The 25,823-nt window shown below is 42.4% G+C and overlaps 1 protein-coding gene across 3 annotated transcripts; it reads left to right on the forward strand.

The window, feature by feature from the left end:
* The first annotated feature begins 1,008 nt into the window (after positions 1–1,008).
* Positions 1,009–22,564, forward strand: agap2 (ArfGAP with GTPase domain, ankyrin repeat and PH domain 2). 3 transcript variants are annotated; one of them, XM_034536291.1, is made up of 20 exons: positions 1,338–1,421; positions 6,231–6,371; positions 6,490–7,633; positions 10,994–11,052; positions 11,881–11,968; positions 12,754–12,839; positions 12,949–13,084; positions 14,088–14,222; positions 14,346–14,464; positions 15,349–15,501; positions 15,648–15,722; positions 16,043–16,147; positions 17,060–17,240; positions 17,523–17,648; positions 17,779–17,913; positions 18,519–18,670; positions 19,102–19,192; positions 19,726–19,948; positions 20,211–20,490; positions 21,242–22,564. In XM_034536291.1, exons 2-20 carry the CDS (start codon positions 6,312–6,314, stop codon positions 21,446–21,448), a joined length of 3,555 nt encoding a protein of 1,184 aa, XP_034392182.1. In that variant the 5' UTR covers positions 1,338–1,421; positions 6,231–6,311; the 3' UTR covers positions 21,449–22,564. The 3 variants fall into 3 exon arrangements, with proteins under 3 accessions (XP_034392181.1, XP_034392183.1, XP_034392182.1); XM_034536290.1 differs by lacking the exon at positions 6,231–6,371 and having other exon boundaries at positions 1,009–1,421; XM_034536292.1 differs by lacking the exons at positions 6,231–6,371; positions 6,490–7,633 and having other exon boundaries at positions 1,015–1,421.
* The last annotated feature ends 3,259 nt before the right edge of the window (positions 22,565–25,823 follow it).

The following is a 25,823-nucleotide window of genomic DNA, read 5'->3' on the forward strand; positions in this document are numbered from 1 at the left end:
ATAAATAACACATCAAAAAGTTATCTCTAAGACATTTTCTTGAATTGTTAATGCTTTTGAAATGAATAAAAATGGCTGTAAAACTAGTTAGAAGCTGCAAGAGAACAGTGGCGCATTAGAGAGTTTGCAGATATTATTGTTTACAATTAGAAACATGTTCAGAAACCTGGATATAGTGTTAACATGCCACAGTATCAATGGTCTCTTGGTAGCATATCCACATCTCTAATGGCTCATCCATGTTTCTGAAACCAGGGTGAGATGTTTACAACACAAAACTGGGACACTAGTGCGTATGTAAACACACTAATTGGAAAATCCAGAAATCATGAATATGCAAATGTAGTGTATTTATTTATAGTTTGACTGGTAGACACCAGAGGGTTCAAGTTTTCCCATCACACTTATGTAAGTTGCATATTAGACCATGATTGGTTTTAAACTAAAAGGAAACTTTCTCCTTATTAGCATTTTCTTTAAAATGGTGAAAACAAAACATTTAAACATTGAAAATGACAGAGGACTGGAGAACAGGATTCTTAGTCTGTGTGAGCACAGTGAGTACTTTCAGCAGGCTCTCTGTGATGATAGCAGGACACCTGTTACACGAGGATTACGCAATAACCTTGGTAATACACCAAGAAGACATCTGTGATACAGCTGACGAAGACAAACAGAGAAATGTTTGACATTAGCAGTCATTTATTCACACATAAATCTGTTTGTTTTCGACCAATTGCACAGAGCAGCACTCTACGAAGGAAAGCCAAACTGTAACATCCTGTTGCTGTGGAGCATTGAGTTGCTCTATTAATATTGAATAAGGCACCATTTCAGTGACATTGTAGAAAAGAACATTTCACAAAAGAAGTGTGATAATGATTATGTTTATACCTAAAGGGTTCTTTATTAGTTGCAGCACAACATGTTACGTGAAATAAATGGTGTCTTTCCAATTGATTCTTTCCAACCTCAGCAGTCAGAGCGGCCGTTTCGTGAGAATATTGTTTGAAATGAGGAAGTGAATTCAGTTCAGTTCAAACCTGCAGAGGAAACTGAGACACGCATTGTCGTATGCTGACTTTTGTGGTGTAGGAGAGCGCGAGAGAGAAACCCTGAGCAGCGGCCGTCGCTTCTTTTTCTGCTGCTTCTGTGTCTCGAAGTCTGCATTCATCTTGGAGAACAAACAAGCCAGGAGTTCAAATGGGCTGAAGCGATGCCCTTTAGCGTCAGTTTACCAAAAGATTCATGAGTCAGGATGAACAGCAGCAGCAAATCGGTAAACTCCTGTGCAATAAAAGCAGAGATCAAGAGGCATGCGTCTCTCCAGAGTGCAATCAACAGACTTTCCAAGCAGTTTGAAAGAGTTATGGATCAACAGCTGCGCTCAGGACTTAAAGTTTACCTCCACAGCATTCAAGGTGAGCTCATCCTTCTTTCTTTTCTTGCATCTCGGGAAGAAAGCGACATATTATGCTGAAGTTCTTATAGACGGATTGTCAGAATGTGGTGTATGGTCTGACTCTCAAGGTGCTCACTTTAATGCATTTCTTGATATGATGAACAGGAGAGATCTTTAGCTGACTTTGGTTCTCAGTGAGTTTGGTCATTCTCGTCATCAACAATAGTGGCGGTGTGTGGGGGAGCATGACAGTGTTGGTGATTGACATCTTCTTCTGTGCTTCCTGTGTCAGTCAGCGTGTCTACTTCAGAGATGTCGATGTTCATTTTCATTTCACTCCGAGGGCAAAAATTCACTACTCGGCATCTGATACATAGTGGCATTTATCTATCAGTCAGCTTCTGGACACGGGCAACCAATGGTAACATCCCTCAGCAGTCATCGCCATGGCAGCAGGATGAAACCTGCTGTGCGGCCTACTTCCTGTCTGCCAGTCTGCAGCCGCCCTCAAAGCCACTTCCTTTCAGATATGCAGGGCCTTTACATGTGAATCTGATCAGTTTGACAGAATTTCCTCATATCTCTACTTCCCACCGCTTGTTAATGTGACACAATGTCGTGCAACTCCCCGAGTTTGCACGTCATATCTGCATCCTTTTTTCTGTTGAAAATACACAGGTAATGGAGGAAGTATTCAGACCCAATACTTCGGTAAAAGTGGCAATACCACAGTGTAAGAATACTCTGTTACAAGTAAAAGTTAGGCATTCAAAACTACCTAAGCAAAAGTACTGGTATTGCCAGCAAAATATATCAACAGTGAAAATACTCTGGCCCCATTCTGAGTGTAAAATTAAGGAGATTAGGGATTTTTTTCAAATAAGTTATGCACACAAGATAATAATTTGTCCACCACTGATGGAAAGTAACTAAGTATTGTACTTGAATAAATGTACTTAGGTAACATTTTGAGGTCTTCGATCCAAAGAAAGATTCAAACGTAATCTGTGGAGCATTGAGCTGCTCTACGAATATTGAAGGCTCGAATGTTTGATTGACAAGATAATTTCACAAAAATACTTGAGTAATCCTATTTTATTCTACTTTAAACATCTACTCCAGAAAATTCCAGAGTGGAGTAAAAAGTACAATATTTAAGTGTAAAGTAATGTAAATTGGAAAATGTAAAGTACTTACACCTCAACATTATACTTGAGTAAATGTACTTTAGTTTACACCACTGGCCTGGTCAGACAGGTGGAATAACCTTGTGAAATAACCAGCATACTTTTTGATTGCATCTGATAATTAATCAGTCCACTGTCTGTGTGTGAATGTAAGGTCAATCAGCCCCCTGATGGATTTTGGGAGTGCTTTGAGGTATTTTTGGGGATCTGGCACATCTTGACAGGCTCTGAGAAGCACTTCCCCTCTGTTAAACATTCAGCAATTTTTTTTGGGGGGGGGGGGGGGGGGGGGGGGGGGGTGTTATAATTAGGCTGCTGGAGTGAGGATCAAAGTCAGTGTATCCTCAATGGGGCCTGGATCTGTGAGTGTTGAGTTCACTGGCGCTGAAAAGAGAGCCACCTCTCTTTTTTTTTAGACTTAACAAGCGAGTGGGATGTGGTCGTCTGACTGTCTGCCAAAGAAAGGCTGGGGGGGGAAAAAAGAGATGGAGAAAAGGGGTCAGGTGCAGCTAAATGAAGACATTTAAATGTGAATCTGACTGGTATGTGTTCACTGCAGCATGGCAGCAGAGCTGAGGGGAAAGACAGGAAGGACAGCTCCCAGTGAAGGAGAAATGAAAAATCACCCAGCATGACCACTGCCCTTGGCCACTGTCCATCTGACAGCACCCGCCCATAGGTGTTAGTGTGCGCGTGTGCTTTGTTTGTATGCACGCGAGTCTCTTCACAAAGAGTGTTTCTAAAAAGTGTCCGCCTAAACACGACTGATATTTGTGTGTGTTTGTGTGATATATTAAGTTACATGGGGGGGGGGGAGGGATTCGATGTGCAGCACTGCAAGCTGCGTGTTCTCTGTTCTCGTTGAAAATTGATTTTTACTCGCATATAACGTCATTCCCCCTGAAAGTGCGTCTGGATTTTCTATTTAAAAAGCAGCTTCCCATCCGAGGTTCACGAGTCTTCTTCGGTGTTGGATGTTTGGTGTTGGCTCCTCTCTCGGGTTGTATGTTTTTCCCCTTGAGCCAAAGGCGCTTGGTTGTCAGAGGTCTTTTGTATTCAGTGAGAGTAGTTATTGCCCTCTCACTGACTGGGGTGGTGTGGGGAGTCAGATCGTGTATTATGGGATGATGGTGGGAGGCTGAGACTGGTGCACTGTGGGGAAAAGCATCCTCCGATTTCACTTCGAGGATTTTTTATTTTATTCTTAATCAGTGTAATTAACATGAAATTACACCAGAGATTAATTCAAGTGATGGATGTGTGTAATCATGTTTGCTGCAGTGTTTTCTTATGTAGCATGCGTCATAATTGTAGCAGTTCATCTTTATCTTATCTTTCTGTTTCCGAACAATGAAGCCGATAATCGTAACTATTTTATGGTTCTCGCGTCTCAAATGTGAGAATTTGCTGCTTTTATTTGTCTTGTATTATATTTATTTGGGGTTTTGAACGTTGGTTGGACTAAACGTGACATTTAATTTTTCCTGACTATATAATCTGGTGTTTTGCAGACTAAACAGTTAATCGATTAAGAAAATAATGGATTGAACAATGAATAATTAAATACTCGCAGTCCTAATTCTTTTTATTTCTTAAATTGTATAAGTAACATACTTGCAACACAGGTTTTAAATCGTAGATGAGTTACTGTATCTCTAAAAGAGTAAACTGATTTCTGTCACCGACTTCATATGATATGGAATATTTCTATGCTATGTTTAAATGGGTTTGTTTGAAATTACAGTATCCGTTTAATATCTTTTGCATTCTGTAGTGAACTATTGATGTCCAATATGCTCTGCTTCATGCTTTGAGCCCAGAGCGTACTCACTTCTGCTAATGAACACATACCGTAGCACGCAATAGACTACAGATCAATAACCTCACAGGAAATCTCCTTCGCTCACATGTACGACGCAATGAAGCACTCACGCACAGAGAAACACCATTTTGATACAGAGACCCCGGGTGTGATTGCGATACAGAATGTACCACCGGAGGAGGAGGAGGAGGAGGAGGAGGCGGGAGGAAGGACACGGAGATGATTGTGCCACCAGAGCCAGGAAGATTGTAACACCTTAGCAACAAACAAGCCAAGCCTCCTACCAAGGAGGAGCCAAACGGAGACACACACACACACACACACACACACACACACACACACACACACACACACACACACACACACACACACACACACACACACACACACACACACACACACACACACACACACACACACACACACACACACACACACACACACACACAGCTGAAGACAGATGGATGATCTTGATGAAACTATTCTGGCAGCTGTATAAATGAGACAGGGAGCAGGACACCCTGTCCTACCCTGTGTCTTCCCCCCCCACAAACATGCATCAATCTTTGTGTGCGTGTGTGTGGTGTTGTCATCCCTGACTAATCCTGCCTGCTTTCCTCTCCCTGCCGCTGATCTTTTCTCCGGCGGTCTCCCCTCATTTAGCAGGTCCAGCTTGTGTGTGCACTGCTGCTTTACCACCAGCAGTTACCCGCTGCCTTCCCCCCTCCTCTCCGGCACGCAGGGGGGAAAGATGGAGGGGAGGGGATGATGGGGATGGGAGGGATGAGCAATAAAGAGCGGGGACTCTGCACAGTCTGAGAGGCAGCAGCAGAGAAAGAGAGAGAGAGAGAGAGAGAGGTTGAAAATAATAGGAGGGAAAGGGAAAAAAGAGAAGCAGGATCCTTCTGCTTTGTATGGATTGCCCATTGGAACAAGGAGGGGCATGTAGAAGGGAGGTACATTGGAGATTCCTATCATTGTGTTGGTGAGAGCAGGAGAGAGAAACGCAGAGTGCGAGCTGTGCATGTGTGAGGGTGTGTGTGTGACTGGACTCGTTGAACCTGTGCGACGGTGTCTCCGTCGGGGGGCTGTTTTGTCGGTGACTCGCCTCAGCGCCTCTTCTGTGTTGTCCTGCTTACTGCCTAATGCGCCCAGAGGACACAGGCTGCCCGGGAGACAGCGAGAGGGGCGTGATGGCCGGACGCGCCCTGACTCGGCCATGCATCTCCAGATATCCGCCCGGGCTTCTGTTGGCTTCTCCTCCTGATCCCCTTCAGCCCTCATCAATGTCCTTCCTGTGCGTCTCCGTGATGCTGCCTGCCTTCTTGCCGCTGCGCTCTCTGAATGGATGCATCTGTCAACACACATGTGTGGCTTGCAGTGAGAGCCCATGATCCGGACTGGACCGCATACGGCTCTGGGTCTACTGTGCCATGCTGCTTTAGGGTGACACTGATGAATTTTTAAAAGACGTTACCTTTTCACGTTACGGCTGCTGTTGCTCACATTTTTGATGACGTATGATGCGGGTCAGTTGCCATTCTGAATCGAATACAGATTAATTTTTTCTTCTCCGAGTGAAGACGATGGACTGAGCAACATATATGATGGTGTTGCTGCACATGAAAATAAGGTCAAGTAAATAATTACCATCAGGAATGAGGCGCCATAATGAAGATTTATTTGACTCAGTAGCTGCATACATATGCAGTGGATAGATTTTAATTGGGTGTTTTCGAGGAACAAAAGAGCTGCTTGGACTGAACTGACAGTGTGTTGAAGGTTGTCAGAAAGATTGGATTTATTTTCTGTATTCCAGAGAAATAATGATTTCAGTTAGAGAAGGAGTCCGTGAACGAAATTAATATCCGAAACAAAGACATAGGGATTTGGGGGATGGATGAAACCAACAGCCGCTCTGCTGCTGTATCTTCCAAGGAGAAACTTAATCTCCCTCCATGTAAGTTTTTTGTCTCGGTCGTGCAGTCAGATTCTCTCACATCCCAACACGCTGGCAAACTGTCAGCCGTACATGTCGCTCTGTCTGGTTTCATTCATCTACTGTGTGTCCACTGAAGCCTGACCACATGAGCGGAGGCGGCGCCCTGCAGCAACGCACCACCTACCTCATCTCCCTCACCCTGGTCAAAGTAGAGGCTGTGGAGGAGAATGGAGGGGAGGCCAAGAACAGCACCCAGGGGAAGGAGGTGGAGGCCGGGCCTGGAGGAGGGGCAGGAGAAGAGGCTGGGGCTAGAGTGGAGGCTGAAGGTGAAGCTCCTGCTCGGGGTGAGAATGGAGCAGGACAACCACAAAGAGCTGAGGATGCTGCTATTGTGAAAGGGAGCAAGTCACCTGATGAACTCAAAGATGGAGAGAGAAAACCCCTGAGCCCTTTGAAGGATAAACTGCCCTCTACTGTTGATGTCCCCATCAAAGTGAGTGAAAAGCCACCGTGCAACCTCTCAATCCCCTTACCTGCTGAGAGAGCGACAGTAAAGAAGACAAAGTCTCCAGAGATTGACTTAACACAGGTCGAGAAGACGCCCTCCACCCCAGAGGCAAAGCAATGCAGGTCACCATTACTGACCACCACACCTCCAACAGAGGCGGTCGAGCCCTGCCGCACCCCAACCAGGACCAGCCTCCCTATCCGTCCGGTGGGACAGCGTCCTGTGAGTCTGTTGAAGTCTCACAGCAGTGTGGCAACCCGCGGTCGTGACTCCAGGGACGGTAGGGAGCGCAGTCCTACCTCAGCACAGAGCCTGGACCGGAAGGACTGCCGCATGCCAACGCGCTCACCAGGTCCCTGCAGGGCCTCATGGGCCGAGGCAAGCAGGCCCGAGGGCTGGAGGGACCTGCGGGATGACGCTCAAGCTGGAATACCTCTGGAGATTGGAGGTGGCATGGCTGCAGTGATGAGAGACATCCCCAGGAAGGACAGACTGAAGACAGGTTCGGCCTCCCTACCTGCACCTGCCACCCAGGCCAACAAACCTGCACGCAAAGGTAAAAGCCGCACGCTGGATAACAGTGACCTGAACAGCCTCTCTGAAGACCTGGGGCTGACCCAGCAGGCGCAGCATGGCAACCGAGGTTCCACTAAAGACAGGAAGATGCTCAAGTTCATCAGTGGCATTTTCACAAAGAGCAGCTCGGGGTCAGCGGGGTCGTCCTCCACAGCACTACCTGTCTATATACAGAGAGACTCCAGTGAAGAAGAAGGTAGGAGGTCACAACATCACTTTCACCTCTTCTTTCACGGCTCTAAATCTTCATGTCGACTGCATTTACGACTGCACACCATTACCAGACGCACTCCCGTCTCCAGTTCCTTTGCCAAACGCTTATCAGACATGTAGCTGCTTCATCTGTGCACAGGCATCCATTTAAAATTAGGTGGGGTGGGGTTGATCTTTTTAAAGAACCCCACACAGAATACATTTACAGGCTATAATACCATCCCGTGCCGAGAAACCTTTTCCCGAAGCCAGATTAACGACAGATGGAGTCCTTTGATCTGAGAATTGACAATAGAATCATCTTGGACAGTCTTAATCTAATTCCCCTCAGAGTGTGCGCAGATTTCACACCGCTGGAGGGGTAATCTCTGCACTCACACATGCACACTTAAGCAGCGTTCCCAGCATGGGTTTAAATCTCATAATGAAGCCAAAGGGGAGAGGAGCTGGTGGCATGATCACGGATGATTGTGCCCCGGCTTTATTTCCATATAGAGGGAAAGACATTGGGCGACATTTGTTCATCCACATCAAACAGGGAAGGGTGCATCCACAGCCAATCGAGAACATTGCTAATCCTGTTTTTGATATTCCACCCACTACATGTTCTTCCACTATATGGGGCTTCTTTTTTGTCTCGCCTTCCCTCTCGCTCTCTGTCGGGCATCCAATTTAAATTCCATCATCACGTCAAAAGCACTCATGTGGCATTTTATGATTTAGGATCGCCATTGCTGCCGTTGTCCCCTCTGCTGCGTGTCGACGGCTGCAGCTTACAACAGTACATCTTTTTCACAAACATGTTTGCTCAAAGAAAGAATGTGTGTGTTTTATGGATTCATTCACTCATTGTGTATTCACACTGTTACACACGCAAGTAGTGAGACTAGCCCTGCCGACTGCACAGACACACACGCTTGAACACACACGTATACACATTCTGAGGGCAGGAGGAAGTGTTGCCATGGCAACCGGCAGGACTGCTGCTTCTGCTACAGAGGCAGAGTCTGATGAAACAGGGTGGAGGAGGAGGAGGAGGAGGAGGTGGGTGTTTGTGTGTGTGTGTGTGCGTGTATGCGTGTGATGACACACAGGCTGAGAGGATTGTGACAAAATTCCCCCCAAAAATGTAAGTCCGAAAATTGGCAGGTTTGGATATGAGCTACAGGCGACATGCGGGAGTTTGCAGAGTGGATCACACATGATTGGTTTGGAGGAGAGTATGTGGATAATTGGCTTTCTGTATAAATCTGTGGGTCGAAGCAGCAGAAGGATCACACAGTCTGATCACTGTTGACAACAGCAGCAGGCGATAAAGAGAGCTTTGACTCGGACAAAGACAGACAAACTCTCTGTGTGTGTCCGTTTGTGTGGACTTCATCACCGGCTGCGTCTGTGTGATGTTGGCCTGGACGTTCCATAGATTTAGAAGCAGGCTGGAGTTTAATCATCATCTGTCTTTGATGCACACATCACACATTCACACCCAGGATGGCGGGCGCTAGAGTCTGAAACCTCACAGTCTCCTCTGTTGTCTTTCTGTGATTTAATCCTCTTCTCGTTTTCTGATTATTTTGTCTCTGAATTAGCTTTAGCGGCACAACCCTTTTTCTCTATCGCCATCAGCAGGTCAAACATTTCCCATATCCAGTGAAATATCTCAACATGTAATTATTAAATCTAAGATATTGAATCTCAATTATTTCTTTTTTATCTACAGTAACAGTCCTTTCAAATTTGTTCCACTACTTTAGTTTCTGATTTAATTCCTTCCAAATTCCTGACATTCCCATCAGCCTCAACTGTACTTTGTGTTTAGTGCTGACTTCCAAACGTTTCCATGCCAACTGGCCAAACTAACCCGGTGAACAATACATGTGCTGAACGTCATCCTGTCAACGTCATTGTGAGCATGCTGATGTTAGCATTCAGCTCAAAGCAGAGGGCTGCGAGCATGGCTGTCATGACTCTTAGTCATCCTTCCAAAGTAATAGATACACTTAGCTGCCAGTTTATTAAGTGCATAAAACGAATGCAATCGAATCCAACAGTCCAGCAGTAACTCCTCCCTTCATGAAGGTTCTAACATTCAGCTTGCGTTGAAACTGTTTTAAAGGGGTGTGGATTTAACTGTATTGCGTTATACTGACACAGACGTGCGTTTCTATTATTTTGTGCACCATATTTATATGAACATATAGCATGTAAAACACAATGCAGTTTAACAGCACCACAAACTACATCCTCTAAAAACACAAACTACATCCTCTAAAATGATTGTACAGTTGAATCAACACCTCGCTGAAACAGTTTCAACACAAACTGACCATTATAACCTCCATGAAGGGAGGATTCAATGCAGGACTATTAGTATTAGAATATATTTGTTTTAGCTAGATGTACCTAATAAACTAGCAAATGTTTTTTCTGTTTCTGAATCAGTTTCAGACTCTCCTCAGGCTTTCTCTTTATTCTCGTCCCTCCGGAGCTGCAGTTGGTTTTGATGGTCACATCACATTGGATGTATTTTCCCCAGTAGGGACGTTGGCACAGCTGTGTGCAACCCGACCCTTCTCGACTACTATAGTGTTTGATGTGCGCGTGTGTGTGAGTGTGTGCACGTGTGTGTGTGTGAGGGTTCATGTCACGTTAAATAACATTCAACATTGACGTTATCAAAACCTGCCTACATTTCGAGTTGAGAAGGTTTGTCGATTAATCCATTATTATAAAAAAATATGATATTGTCAAATAATATTTTGATTGTCAGTTAATGTTTTTCAAGTGAAAATGACAATTTTCTTTGGTTCCAGCTTCTCCAATGTGAGGATTTGTGGTTTTATATCATTTTAAACTGAAAATGCCTGTTGTATATACAAAATAAGACATTTATAGACACCTGAAATGGACATTCTTTTCCACTATTTTATGACCTTTCATAGGCAAAGTCATATTTAATCTGAGAATCGAAAAGGTAATCGTTATTTGCGGGTCTAGCTCAGAGGGGAAATGCCGTGAATGACAGTTGGACTGGAGCATCCACCAAACGCCACAATAACTCACCACACAGCTGCCCGTCATTTATGGCACACAGGGGGCAAAGTGGATAAAGAGTGGTGTGGCTGGATGTTGTGATCCCCCCGTCGTGACTGAAAGGTTACATTCATTAAGGCGACCTGCGAGGCCACACGTGTGCTTACGGCTGTCGGTCACGCAGCACCTGTGTGATTTATTGCTCTGCACAGAAAGGCCGTTATCATGGCTTTTTACTGTGCATTATCAAAATGATGAATCTCTCTCTGCGTCTCTGCCTCACTGACTGTTTGTCTCTGTCTCTCTCTAGTAAATATTGCCAACAGCCAGGAGTGGACCCTGAGCAGATCCATCCCAGAGCTCAGACTGGTGAGGCAAAAAGCGTACCAGTTACTGCACCAGCCAGTTAACACCTGCCTCAGAAACAGAACGATTTATTCTTATTTGTGTCATTTTATTAGAGAAGTCTCTAAAGAGTGCAAACTTAAGACACCCAGAAGTTCTCTCATTTCATGGGAGGGTTAGTTGTTTAGGTCCAATTATGTCTTGACGCTCAAAACATACACTTAGGTTGAGGAATTAAGACTATATGCAGTGGTGTAAATTAACTCAATACATTTACTCAAGTTTACTTTTGAGTTACTTGTGCTTTACACTTCACTAAATCATATGTAATAGTATGTCATTTTTGACTAAAATATTCAGTGTCATAAAGGTGTTAAATGCGAAGGACCAAATATTAGAAACACCTCTCAATATAATGTTGTCTAGTTCATCACCTTTAACTATGAGCTGAATACTAAACATATAAATAAATTTACACATTTCAGAACACGTAAATACAAACAGAACATTATCACCTTTATACAGACAGATGTTAAGACAGCCAGACAGTACAGGTGTACCCAATACAATGGTGACTTGGTGTATGATTCTCCATTATAGGTCATTTTACTTAAAAAAAATGTAAAGTGCATTTAGCTGATAATGCTTCTGTATTTTTTACTTATATGCATATTTCTACTTTTGCTGAAGAAAAGTATCTGAATACTTCTTCCACCACTGAATAATTAAACATAATTAAAAAGAAAAAAAAACAATGTTCAGAGGAGGAACTGTGTTTTAATTCATTCTGGGAGTTATATTTGAAACATCACTGTGATCGAGCGTGTTGTATTTCCTTCCCTCTTCTCCCAGGGCATTCTGGGAAGTCTAAAAAGCGGCAAGTCAGCATTGGTGAACAAATACATCACCGGCAGTTATGTCGCACTTGAGAAGCCAGATGGTAAGAAACATGAAACACATCTTCTGTATCGAGCGTCCTTAACACTGCAACTAAGTGCTCCACTTTTACTCCACACAATTAAACATCATGTGGGAAATATTGAAAATGTAGAGCTGAAACAATTAATTGGTAATAAATCGACAGAAATGTATTGGCAGCTAATTTGGCCATCTTTTTTAATTTTTGTATGCATTTCTAATAATGTTGCTGTTTGTACTGTTAGTTGGACCGTAACATTGGGAAGGTGTCGCTTTGGGCTCTGGGTAACTGTGGGTGCATTTCAACATTTTCGGAATTTTTACAAGCCAAACAATCAATCAATCAGTGGAGAAAATAATCAGATATATCCATAATTAAATTATCATTGGTTAATATTTGACCTCAATCTCAACCAATGACGATCCTACAATCCTGCTTTTATATTAAATAATATATTATATAATAAATAAATAATTGTTTGACAGACACAAGGGACTTTTAATACTTCAACTACAATTATCTGATTATACTTACATGCTTTTACTAAAGTAATATTTTTCATGCCGGACTTTCACGAGTAACAGAATATTTTCAGTGTGGTTTTAATACTTTCAATAAAGTAAATGATGTGAATATGTCCTCCACCAGTGGTCCTTCAATGCTGGTCAAAATGTTTGGGTTTATAAATAACTCTTATAAAATATATTTGTATCCCCATGCTTTCTGAGTTAATTTGATTTGTTCAGAGATGTGGCTTCATCATCTGTCATGCTGCTGAATAACTTGTCTTTCATTGTCCTCGTCAGGTGGCAGATATAAAAAGGAAGTGTTGGTGGACGGACAGAGTCATTTATTACTGATCCGGGAGGAAGCTGGACCACCTGATGCCCAGGTGTGTGTGTGTGTGTGCGTGTGTGTGTGTGCGTGTGTGTGTGAGAGACTGAGAGTTAGTGTGCAAAACCAAAATACCTGCAGACGTCATCATCCTCTTTCTCCTTCAGTTCAGCAGCTGGGTGGACGCAGTGATCCTGGTTTTCAGTCTGGAGAACGAGGGCAGCTTCCAGGAGCTCTACCAGCTCTACAGCCAGCTGAGTGCACACCGCACGGACATCCCAGTCATAGTGGTCGGCACCCAAGGTCAGCAGCAACCACAGCCTTGGACCTTTATTCCATGGCGCACATACAGTAAAAATACAGCACACTGGAAAACATTCAAAGCTGGTTCGAAGTTCTTTCATGTGTTGTGAAAACAAACAAAAAAACTATGTAATTTAGTGACTTTGTTAAATCATAAGACTGTGAAGACTAATCTTCATCGTGGTCAACGTTTTTTTCATTATCACAAGAGGAAACAACTGTGACGTTTCTTCAAGTATTAAAAGGGATAGTTCCGTTTTCTTGAAGTGGGGTTGTATGAGGTACTTATATCCTTAGTCAGTGAGAGGTGCACTGCTGAGGACAGCAGTAACATCAGCAGTAACATTTGAGCAGACAATGTGAGCTGTGTGCAAAAACACAGGGTTTAACCTAACAATTAATTCATGACATTAATGTTTTACAATAAAGAATGAATGGAAATAGAAACTTAGTCACTGGCATGACCATTCAAGCTACATCCCCCATGGTAACAGTATGCTAGTAAAAACCAGCAGTAAACAATATACTGTGTACTTTGCACTCGGCTACTATCTGCTGGTTTACTGAAATATCATACAAATGTAAAATACAGTCACTTCAGGGCTATAATCAAAACCTACATGAAAACACGGAGTCAGACTCAGACATGTCGGCAGTAGAGTGGGCTGCACGTGTGAAGGGAGAATATATATCGTGCTTGCATTGGGAAGTGTGCTGATGAATGCAATGCACGGTTGGTTGCGTTCAATTAAATAGGCATACTTATCACGAAAACATCCCATAATATTACCCAGCATTACTTTATGTATGCCCGCGCCCCAAAAAAATTGTAAATTATTAAAAAGACATGCTATTGAAATTGTGCACATAAAACATTCTTCCGGAGATTAATTTCCAATTAAAAGATCCAACCCTTTGCAACTTTAATTACATAGATCGTTTCAGTACTGTTTTTGTTCTAATTTACAGTTTCCTATTCACTGATCTGTCCCCCCCACCCCAGATAAAATCAGTAGCACCAACCCTCGTGTGATCGAGGATCAGAGGGCCAGACAGCTGTGCATCGATGTGCGTCACTCGCTGTTTTACGAGACCTGCGCGACATACGGGTTCAACGTGGATCGAGTGTTTTCAGAGGGTGAGTTGGCATTTTATCCTGTTACGCAAAACACATGTGGGGAAAAAACGAGTATTGGTGACACACACACACACACACACGTGTCCGATGAGTGAAACACTTTCACGTCTGTGTTTTTTCCAGCTGCCCAGAAGATCGTTGCTCAGAAGAAGCAGGCGGCGCTGCAGGCCTGCAAGTCTCTTCCCAACTCTCCCAGTCACTCTGGAGGCTCCACACCTGGATCAGCATCGTACCCTGGCCAGGTAACTCATCCCGGCAGCTTTTATTTGACTCTACTCTACATCTACTCCACCACATTATGGTGGCAAATAGTGTACTTTTTATTCCACAAAATGTATTTTAAAGCAGATTTAGATTATTAAAAAAAACAAAACTATAAATCAAACAAAACTATAAATCATTACATATGACACAGGAATATATATACCCAAAACATATCTAACTTTGAATCTGTGCACTGTGTTGCACAGATTCACACATAGAAATATTTATAACGTCCTCACAGGATATCAGATATCAGAGTGCTGAATACGAACACATTCAGGTGTGACACTCGTTATTGTTCTTTTGTTTGGGCAAACACAATATTGTTCCTGTCTAGACAGATATTATGTAAGACCTGATGAAGACGGGACACAGATGAAAGTGTTCTGCTGTTGCTATGCTGCTGTTTTCTTCTCAAGCCGAGCATTTTTTTTAATTTTTCTGAACATAGTCAATACATGTGTCTATTCAGTATTGATGAGTAAAAGAGACACAATAACGTCTTAAAAAAAAGGTATTCCATGGAAAAGATAACATTTTCAGGAGGAGGATTTTCTCTCTGGGCATTTACGGGCATTAAACCATTTTCAAATCATCTATCAAACTGAAATCTAATTTTAAACACCATCTCAAAGCCAGTCCATCACTCCCTCCAACATCCATCTCAGCTCCATCAGTCGCACTTTCCCTCGTTCACGAGGAACTACTAATTCAGTCAATCTTCACCCACTTTTCTTTATGTAAACCTACGTCACCTGTTTTTCATCTTTCATGCCATTTTCACTCTCTCCATCTCTTCCCTCACGCCTCCATCCCCATCCACCCTGTCTCCGGACCCTGCTGTCCTCGCCCCACCCATCAGGCCAGTAATGGGCCGAGTTGTGGCTACGCCTACTCCCTCCCCTCCACCCCTGTGATTGGTCACAGAGATCTGCGGGTTGCACAGGGAGAGGGGGGAGGCAGCGCCAACTCGCGTTCGCTGAAGAGCATCCCCAGACGGCCCTCCCTCTTCAAGGTCAGTTGTTACTAACTGCCGGGTGTCTCACACCTTTTAGTCTCCCGTCATCTTTCATAGTCATTTCACTCCATTCAGCTCCGCCTTTGCCTCTCTCTGCTGAAACCTTCTAAAAACACCTCCCCTCTGTCGGATTATCATTTCAGAATCGTGACTCGGACAAGAAGTCCAGTGATCCTAAAGGAGACCAGAGCAGCGCGCGGGGCGTTCCCATCAAACAGGTTTGGTTAACGTCACAAAACACAACACAAAATAAACCGACATTTCAATAATTCTTCAGTTTGTTTGCAGCACAATAATATGTACCCATTCCCTCTTCAGCAACAAGGTGGGAATAAACTATTTATTTCATCTTACATAAGCAGCAAGAAAGACAACAGCATCAACCTTTCTCAAGGGTGTACTATTAATATTGTGCTTTCAGCTATTGTTGTCGGACCACTTTACACTTTGAAGAAATTGCCTCGACTCTAAATTTAGGCAGATTCAGAGGGCCTGTTTGTTGCAAGTGCCGTGACCTCGGTTGTTTGTTTTTTTATAGAGCATCCTGTGGAAGAGAAGCGGCAGCTCTCTCAATAAGGAGTGGAAGAAGAAATACGTCACCCTGTCCAACAATGGCCCGCTGTCTTATCACTCCAGCGCCAATGTAAGAGAACACCAAAAAAGATATTGACGCAGCAGTAAAAACACAGTATTCATAGTTTTCACTGTGGACGGGATAATATATGCAGCTTTTTAGATTTAACTGTAGTTTCAATGGTTTTCAATACAGGACCACAGGAGCTGCTTTGAAACTTTCATTTATTTATTTTTTTTCCAGAAAACATTCTGAGTGATTTAATGTTTGTTGATGTCATTGAGTTTCCAGTGGTGGAAATTAATCAAGTACATTTACTCAAGTATTGTACCTCATTTGATGATACGTTATACTTCAGAGTAATTCAGAGGCAAACATTGTACATTGCAAACATTGTGCTCAACAAGATTCAGTTTAATAATCTCTAATAACCAACAAATTAATAATGTTGTACCATTTATGAATTATAAATATATGAATTATAATACAATAAAATTAATCTGAAATGGGCCGTTCATAATGAGTACCTTAACTTAATCACAATAAGTATATTTTGATTGTTTTGTACTTTTGTATTCCTACACTATGGTATTGCTCCTTTTCCTGACAGTAAAATATCTGAGTACTTCCATAACTGTCACTGTGTGTAGGCTAATGTTAGCATCTCTGTCCTGGACTCAAGGATGTTTACTTCAGAAACTAGCTACACTTGTTATCAGAGAAGTTAATTTAAGAACTCTACTTAAATTAATGTTGCTTTCCACCACTGAATATGGAATTAGTAAAGTTTGCTAATATTAGCAACAATAAGCTACTGGTCAAATCAGGCTTGGAGCAGCAAAGGTGTGTTTACTTTCTTATGAATTCAGCTTAGAATTTGTAAGAGGAAGTATTTTATTTTTTTTTTAAAGTTACATCATTCTTGTTAATCTGTATTTCTGATGAAATTCGGAAAAAAGTCTGATGTGTGTGAAATTTCAGGACTACACGCAGAACATCCACGGGAAAGAAATCGACCTGCTGCGCGTGACGGTTAAAGTTCCCGGGAAACGTCCTCCGAGAGCCGTGGCTCCTGCGGGGCCCTCACCTGTCCCCCCCGCCGCCGCACCTGGAGTCAACGGGCTGAATAAGGAGCTAACAGCCGCCGATAACACCAGTACAGGTACTTCTCCTTGTGTACAAGTATACACAGCTTTCTCACCGAGGGTCTCAGGGAAGATGTTTAAAGGACAAGTTTATTCTATACGGAACAAATCCCACGAAAAAACAAAAAAACAACCATGATTCTTAGGTACTAAGTTTTTCCATGTTATACTTTTGCTACACTTATTATTTATTTTACTTATGATTATTATCTTCTAAAATGTGATGTTATAAATGAAACTCCCCTGCCCTAAACTACCTATCGAAGTTTGACATGCTGTGTATAAACTCTTGCTTTCAGTTCCCCAGTTGTGTCCGGCCACTCTGTCTGTGGTTGACGATCGGTCTGGTGGGCTGTCGCCTCAGGGAGTGGACCGAGGACTTCAGCGGTGCACCTCCTCATTGTCCACCAAAGCACAAAGTGTTGGTACGAGCTGCCAGAACTCAAAACCTTTCAGTCATTGCCACCAGTTCAAAAACACTTTAGCTTCTCTCAGACCGTAGTCATTAGTCAACATACAAAATATATAATTCACTATTTTTGCACCAAATGTCAGATGCCCTTGAAGGAGCAGCCGGTCCTTTCGCCGGAAAAGATCCCGGCCAGTCATCTCCAATGAGCGACAGGAAGAAGAACAGGAGGAAGAAGAGCATGAATCAGAAAGGAGATGCAGCTGTCGGGCAGGCTGAAGGTAACTCAACACAGATATTAAGTTTTCACGACCTAAACATGTTTTTAAAGAAGAGCACCATTTGATTCTTATTTTAAACAACTGAACTCAAAAATGGTGTTTAAATGTTTACATATTCCTGTGCAGTTTTCCTTTTTCTTAAGCCTCTGTCTCTTCAGTGAGGATACAGATTAGTGCTTTTCTTTCTCTAAATATTTCTTCGCAGCCTTTTCTTAACACTTGTACTTGTCTTTCTCTGTTTCTCTTCTTTTTCTTTTCCCTGTGCTCATCTCTCACTCGGCAGCCAAACGCAAAATGTGGAAATTAAAGAGCTTTGGTAGCTTGAGAAACATTAATAAAACAGGTAACAAGTGAGGGGGATGGAGCTGAATCAGCTTGTGCTCCGATTTACATTCTTTTCATTTTCCTCTCATTTCCCCTTTTTGATTGCAATTCTGTTCTCACCTTCCATGAAACTATTGTTTCGAGTTGTTTTGCATGTTTTTTGTACTTCCCACACTGACTATGAATTCATAATGCCCATAATATCATGCCATGTTAAATTAGCCGTCTCTATACACGTGTAAATCTTACTTGACTTTGTTGTGCTCCCCTTTTACTTGCAGACGAAGAGAATGCAGACTTTATCATCGTGTCGTTCACCGGGCAGACGTGGCACTTTGAGGCTCAGAGCCTGGAGGACCGGGACTCCTGGGTTTCGGCTATAGAGGGCCAGATCCTGGCCAGCCTGCAGTCCTGTGAGAGCGGCAGAAACAAGGTACACACGTTTTAAAGGCCTGAGGAAGCTCCCTTCTGTATACATACATGCTATGTTTTCTATTAGGCAGGTGAGTGTGATGCAGAATTAGTGCCGTCATGGGTGCCTGGTCCAAACAGGAGTAACTGAGAATCCACAGGTGAACCGGAATTGGGCCGGCACAGATACGGGTCCAGGTTCTGGCGGCTGAAAAGCAAAGCAAAAAGTAACATTGTTAATCAATGACTGGGACCGGTGGATGGATGGAGAATGGCTGGTTTCAGAGTTACAGGAAATGCATGCTGGGGGAAGCGGGGCAGAGAGATGGAAGTTGTGACAATGTCTCCATAATGAATACACATGATGCATTGTCACGCGTTTCCTTGTTGCACAAGTAATTGTGTGGACAGAGAAAGGATTTGAATACGTGTGTTTGTGTTTTGACTGTGCAGGCTCGGAGGAGCAGCCAGAGTGAGGCTGTGGCACTGCAGGCCATCCGTAACGCCAAAGGCAACCATCTGTGTGTTGACTGTGAAGCACCAAGTGAGTTCAGCATCTTTGCCCCCAGCTGCAGATTCAACCTGAAGGATAACTCTGCCTACATGCTCCACTCTGTTTATATTTACTCGACAGTAGTGGAGGAAGTACTCCGATTTTTTACTTGTGTAAAAGTAGCAATACCACAGAAAAGAAATACTTTAACGCAAATAAAAGTCATGCATCAAATTATACTGAAAGTACCAAAAGTGAAAGTACTCACAAAATGGGCCATTTCATATTGATGTTTTCTTTATATCATTGGAATATAATTATTGACGCATTAATGCGTTTTAACTTTAATGTTGCAATGTTGAATCTGGAAAGCAATTAAATTAATGTAGTGGAGTAAAACAAACAATATTTGCCTCCGAATTGCAGTGTAGTGAAAGTATAAAGTAGCTGAAAGTACCTTAAAAGTGTACTTAAGTACAGCATTTGAGTATATGTACTTAGTTACATCCCACCATGCTCAATAATCTGTGTTAGGTCATTATGGGCAACCTGTAACTGGTCCCCTTCCTCTCCTTGTCCTGCAGATCCCACCTGGGCCAGTCTCAACCTTGGTGCGCTGATCTGCATCGAGTGCTCGGGGATCCATCGAAACCTGGGGACTCACCTGTCCCGCGTCCGCTCGCTGGACCTGGACGACTGGCCGGGAGAGCTCACACAAGTCCTGGCTGCCATCGGAAACCACATGGCCAACAACATCTGGGAGAGCTGCACCCAAGGGCGAACCAAACCCACACCCACTGCAACACGGTGGGTGTCACCACATTCATTTACAGCAACACAGGTTTTTTAGATTGATTAATGCCTTTTCAGACAAGCAGCTCGTTTCAGTCCGTTCTCACTGCTTTTGAGTGCTAAAAAGTCTTCCTGCTGGTGCAATCAAGTGCTCCGGAATCAAAGACATCAACACTTTAATTGCAATTAATAACAGATACGTTTGCCAAAATGCCAGGGATTCAAATTGGAGTACATCCTATGAATGACCGGATCTCCCGTGTGTCTGTTCTCCAAGGGAGGAAAGAGAGTCGTGGATTCGTGCAAAGTACGAACAACGGGCGTTTGTGCCGCCTCTTCAGCCGTCCCCGGGGCCCCAGCTTCCAGACGACGGTATGCCAGTGTGGATGCTTTCTGCAGTGACTGAGAGAGATCTGCCCAGGCTGCTGCTCCTTCTGGCCCACAGCACCAAGGAACGGATCAACGCTCCACTGACCGGGGAGACTTCACCGCCTCGCTCGGCCCTGCACGCCGCTTGTCAGCTGGGAGATGCAGTCATGACTCAGCTGCTCGTTTGGGTGGGTTTACATTTATTTTAATGATCCTTTGATGAATCCTTACAGTTCACACTACATTGTATATTGTTACCTGCTCATATAAGATAAGGAAAGCAGGGCAACATGTTCATAACAAAGAAGACAATAAAAGGTGTTTCTAACGCAGCAGCTTCCCCAAGGGACCAAGAACCTTTTGAGGAACTCAGGAACTTGTTTCGACCGGCGGAACAACAGGGTTGATTTAGTTCCATGTGTAAAATATCATCAGAGACATGAAACAGCGAACACACAGGAGGACAGCACGGCTGTGTTGTTGCTTCCTTTTTTATTTGCTTTAGATGTGGTCGAACGGTATTTATCAAAAGGACATTTAGTTCTTGGTTTAGTTCCTCTGGTTCCATAGTTACTGCAACATATATTGCATGTACAGATATAATGCAGTAATGTCTGCATGAGCAGAGAATGAAGTCACTCTGTAACTGGAGCTTCTCCTTGCTTTGTTGAGATGGACGGACCACGCATGTCTTTTAGTGAGCGTGCCCTCCTGGTTAGCTCACAGACGCTGCTCTGCACTGCTCTCATACAGCGGTTAGAGCTGTTAACGCTGTTCCAACCGACGCCATTTTTGCGGAAGCATAGGACCCTCCCTCCGCTTAACAATGATCTATCAACACTGTGGCCATTGGTTAACACTGGTCTACCTTGATTCAATATCCACTCTTTAAATAAGCCTGTGAATTAGATAACATTGTCTTTCTCTCTCCCCCCCCAGTACGGAATTGACGTGAAAGCGAAAGATAGCCAAGGCCAGTCGGCCATGAAGATGGCCAGAAAAACAGGAAGCAAAGGGTGCATTAATATTTTGCTCCAACACGGCTGTCCCAACGAGACGTCCCCCACCACTGCCACGCCCGTCCTCTCCCGCCGGTCCAGCACTGCCAGTCTGGGCCGAACCAGCTCCAGGAAACGGGTGTCGTAGCGCGAACTGAAGCTGCCACCACGCGGAGGGGCTGGTGACGACTGGAGGATGCGTATTGTTTAGAAACCTTTTCAAAATGGAGACACAATGGAGAGCGGCGTACTATAATGACAGGACTATATCGTAGTACTAAGGATATACAAAATACTTTCTGAAGACTGAACATATCAAACAACTTAAAAGCAATATTCATTAAATTTGTTGATGACAGATATGTTGCTGAAATACTGTGTTGTTGTTGACATCATTTCAAAATGACTCAAGTAGAACTTCGAGGCTGTCTTCTGTAATTTTAGAGCAGACAAACTGCGTCTTGTTTCACTTCCTCCAGAAGAAGTGCAATAATCCAACTATGATGATGAAAAGCAACAAGTTTTAGAGCAAACTATGTCTGTACGGTCAATACGTCAAGAGGGTGCTGCTTTTATTCGAATTTGTTGTGACTGGACCAAAACAGCTATTATTTTCTTTGGCTTTACAAATAAAACCTACAATATGTCATGTTGTTAGTTATGTGTGCCTGCGGCAGCAGTAACAGAGCCAGTTTGGCCAATATAAACTGTTTTTCAGTGACGATTCAGCTGAAATAATTCTGCTTAGACTAGAAAAATGAATGGTTTGAAATATGAACTATATCAGTGTTACTATCACAGGTCAAAGATATGGCGTTTTAATATACTGTAAATGTACCTATACTACATACTTAATGTTAAACTCTGTAACGAAGACGCAACAGAAAAATCAAAGACTGAATTTTGTAAATGATTTCTACTGGTAGTTTTGAAAATGTTTTTTTTCTTTCATTGTCTTATCATTTCTTATTCTTCTACATGTCATAAAAGCATAAACCAGTAAACAAAATGCTTTTACATAATGTAAACATGTGGCTATTTGTTTCAAGTTTATTTGGGGGATGGCCAAACAACTACATAAAGACATTATTCATGTTCATATTACTGTTGTGTAGGTCTATCCCATGAGTTTACAGTGAAGTATGAAGAGTTGCAGGTGTCATAATTATTTCTGGCACTTTGTGGGTCGTGTGAATCTGTCATGAGCTAAATAAAAAAATAAAAAGTTATCAAAATCAAATAAAACTTTTTTTAATTAGCATTATTAGGTTCATTTGTTGTTTTATTTTGTCTTTGTGTGTCTGGTCCTGTCTGCTGCATAGTAATTATGTTTAGAGCATGCTTTTAGCCACACTAGCAGTGGTGGAATGTAACAAGTACAATAACTGTACTGTCGTTGAATATTTCCTTTTTTCTTTGGAAAAGCAGTTCTTTTGACATTAGTTACTAGTACATTTCAGATTCAGATACAAAATATAAATGAACTACTAATGTCTAATTTATAATTATGGATAAAGCCAGCAGTATATTTCGAGTAGTTGAAATTAGCTCCACCTTTACCAGCTGAAACATTGTGTACATGAATGCATCAATAAATAAAATCAATATATTATTCTGAAATGGACCATTCTGATCATGAGCACTTTTACTTTTGATACTTTAAAAACATTTTTATATGAATACTTTCTCATAACTAATTTACGAATAAGAATTTGAGCCTTTTACACTGTGGTATTGATATTTTTAGTGAAGTAAAAGATTTGAGTACCACCACTGGCAGTACTTCACACTTCTACTTCATTTCAACATTTTATGTTACTATATATGCAAATATTGTACATTTTACTTAACTACATATATATATTTGTCAGCTAAAGTTACAAATTATTTTACTTTAAGATAAAAAAAATTCAAGCTTTTTGGAATGCGTCGGTAGCGCGCTGCTACTGGGTGAGTACACCCCGTTCAAGGTGTGGAAAGAGCTACTTTTTTAGTGCAATAATCATGTCATTATTAATAACGCGGCAAATTAATTCAGTTAAATGCAACTTTAGTTTGCTTGTCAATACCAAAACAAATGCTTACGTTTAGATGGATATGAAAAATACAAACTGGGACTGTCTGGGAGTTTAGATCAAATCGAAGTCTGATCTCTCAACGTCTGACGAGTTTGTGTGTGTTTTATGTTCGAGGTGGTGACCCTACCACGAAGCAGATAGTTCATCTGGTTGGTTCAGAGGCAGTTTGGGGTCGAGGTTCCTGGAATTCAAGCTGGGATCAATTGACTGGAGTCGTTACGTTTTCTCTGGAACTCCTCCCTCAAAAGACTTGACCTGCATAAAAAAAAACAAGCATTTATTCTCTGTTCCGCTTTCCTTTAAAATGTCCTAAATGTTTTTCTTATGTAGTACAATATCATATGAGAACATAACATCACAGTAAGCGCTGACTGAATGCAAATACTTAACATATTGAAAATAATGTGTCACTCTCGAGTTCAGATTCCAAATTCTCAAATTGAAGAATTATTCTGTCCTAACAAAAACCCACTTAGCATATAATCCATCCATCCATCCATCCATCCATTTTCAATACCGCTTATCCTCATTAGGGTCGCGGGGGCGCTGGAGCCTATCCCATCTGACATAGGGCGAAGGCAGGGGACACCCTGGACAGGCCGCCAGTCCATCGAGGGCACATGTAGGGACATACAACCATTCACGCTCACATTCACACCTATGGGCAATTTAGAGATCAATTAACCTGCAGCATGTCTTTGGACTGTGGGAGGAAGCCGGAGAGCCCGGAGAGAACCCACGCTGCCACGGGGAGAACATGCAAACTCCACACAGAAGGACCGCTCCGACCGGGAATCGAACCCGCGGCCCTCTAGCTGTGAGGCGCTAGCCACTACACCACCGTGCAGCCCACTTAGCATATAATAAAAATACAAATATCAGAAATGACAATAAAATTCATCTTAGCCAATATTTGAGTGAGCGATACAACTTACACATTAATCCCACAAATTGCACTTTATCACCACTTGAGTAAACACAATCATTTTTGACAAATCACTTCATTATCTCATGAGGAGATTAGAGATTAATAAATGCACATTAGAAGAAACCCACATTGTTTTTTTTCCCTCTTTTAGTAATGTGGGAAATATTTATTGACCTAAATGTTGATAATCTTTTTACAACATTAGTTTTTTGTTGCCATGGATGTATTGTAACAAATGAGGTCTTGTATAGAGGCACTAACGCTAAATAATTAGTTCTGCGTATAATGTGAGGGGCCAACACTAAAGAAAGTAGAAACCATTAGCTCCGCGTATCATATGCATGTGAGGCCGACACGGAAGAAAGTAAAACACCATTAGTCACGGTTCATGGTAGAATAACCCAACAGAAGATAAACTATGGTGTCTATAGCAGAGAGTAATACATAGGGGTAGAAACAGTAGCAGAGAATTTACAACTATAAGCTCATAGGAAAATCAGTTGCTCCGTCGGCCAGCTCGGTATACATGCACTCGGTTTGATTTTGCAACTAATTTCATATTTAACTCCACTGAATCTGTGTGTTGATGGAAGAATATTTCAACAAGTGTGTCAGGGGACCGGAAAACATCTTGGGTCTCATTTATAAAACAGAGCGTAGGAGCCACACTAAATGTTTGCTCGAACGCACAAATGAGGAAATTAACCTCCCAAATCTTGTGCAATTTCCTTTAGTAAATCCCAAATCGACTTGGAAAAGTGGAGCAGCCTCATATCCTGCCCTCTACACACCCACATTCAACTATAAATGGAGATGCAAAGCATGAATGTTGATGAATAGAAATTAGCCTGCTGGTCAATGGTTCTTAACTGTGAACCACGGCAACTACCGTGAGGAAGAAATTGAGGCGCTTGTGTGTGAGGTGGTCCCTGAACCCCATAATTATTCAAGCCACGTAGTCCTCTAACAATGCCAGTCCATCATGCAGCATTCCCATTGTCACCGCAATATGTACAGTATATGTTTACAGCAATTAGACTGATGGCTTCCAAAATTATCGCGGCAATCAGTACATCCCTCCCCATTTGAAACACATTGTATTTGTTTAAGTTGTGTTATGGTGAGCTTGGCCTGCATTCATGATCAGGACTCATAATGAGGATATGGACTGTAACGATTGAGTCCCTGACTGACCACTAGTGTCAGTAATCCTCTCCTATGCACTCCTATATTTCGAGATGAAATTATTAACTGGATTTTTGATTTCAATTGGTTTATATATTTCTTACAAATGAAAGGTGCTTATGGAATAGTTATGGCTCACTAGAGCACGCACAAATAGCTGGTTTAAATCTGTATGGTATGAATGTTTATAAAGCTGATATATAAGAAACATGTAACAATACAATTACAATATAATTAAATCATTACACATTTAATGATTCCTCTCATATTTATTTCTCTAATCTGGCTTAAATTCCCTACCTCGCCATCATTGTCGACAGTTTCTCTTGTCT

Source organism: Cyclopterus lumpus, chromosome 7 (assembly GCF_009769545.1).
Source record: "Cyclopterus lumpus isolate fCycLum1 chromosome 7, fCycLum1.pri, whole genome shotgun sequence".
Taxonomy (NCBI): Eukaryota; Metazoa; Chordata; class Actinopteri; order Perciformes; family Cyclopteridae; genus Cyclopterus; species Cyclopterus lumpus.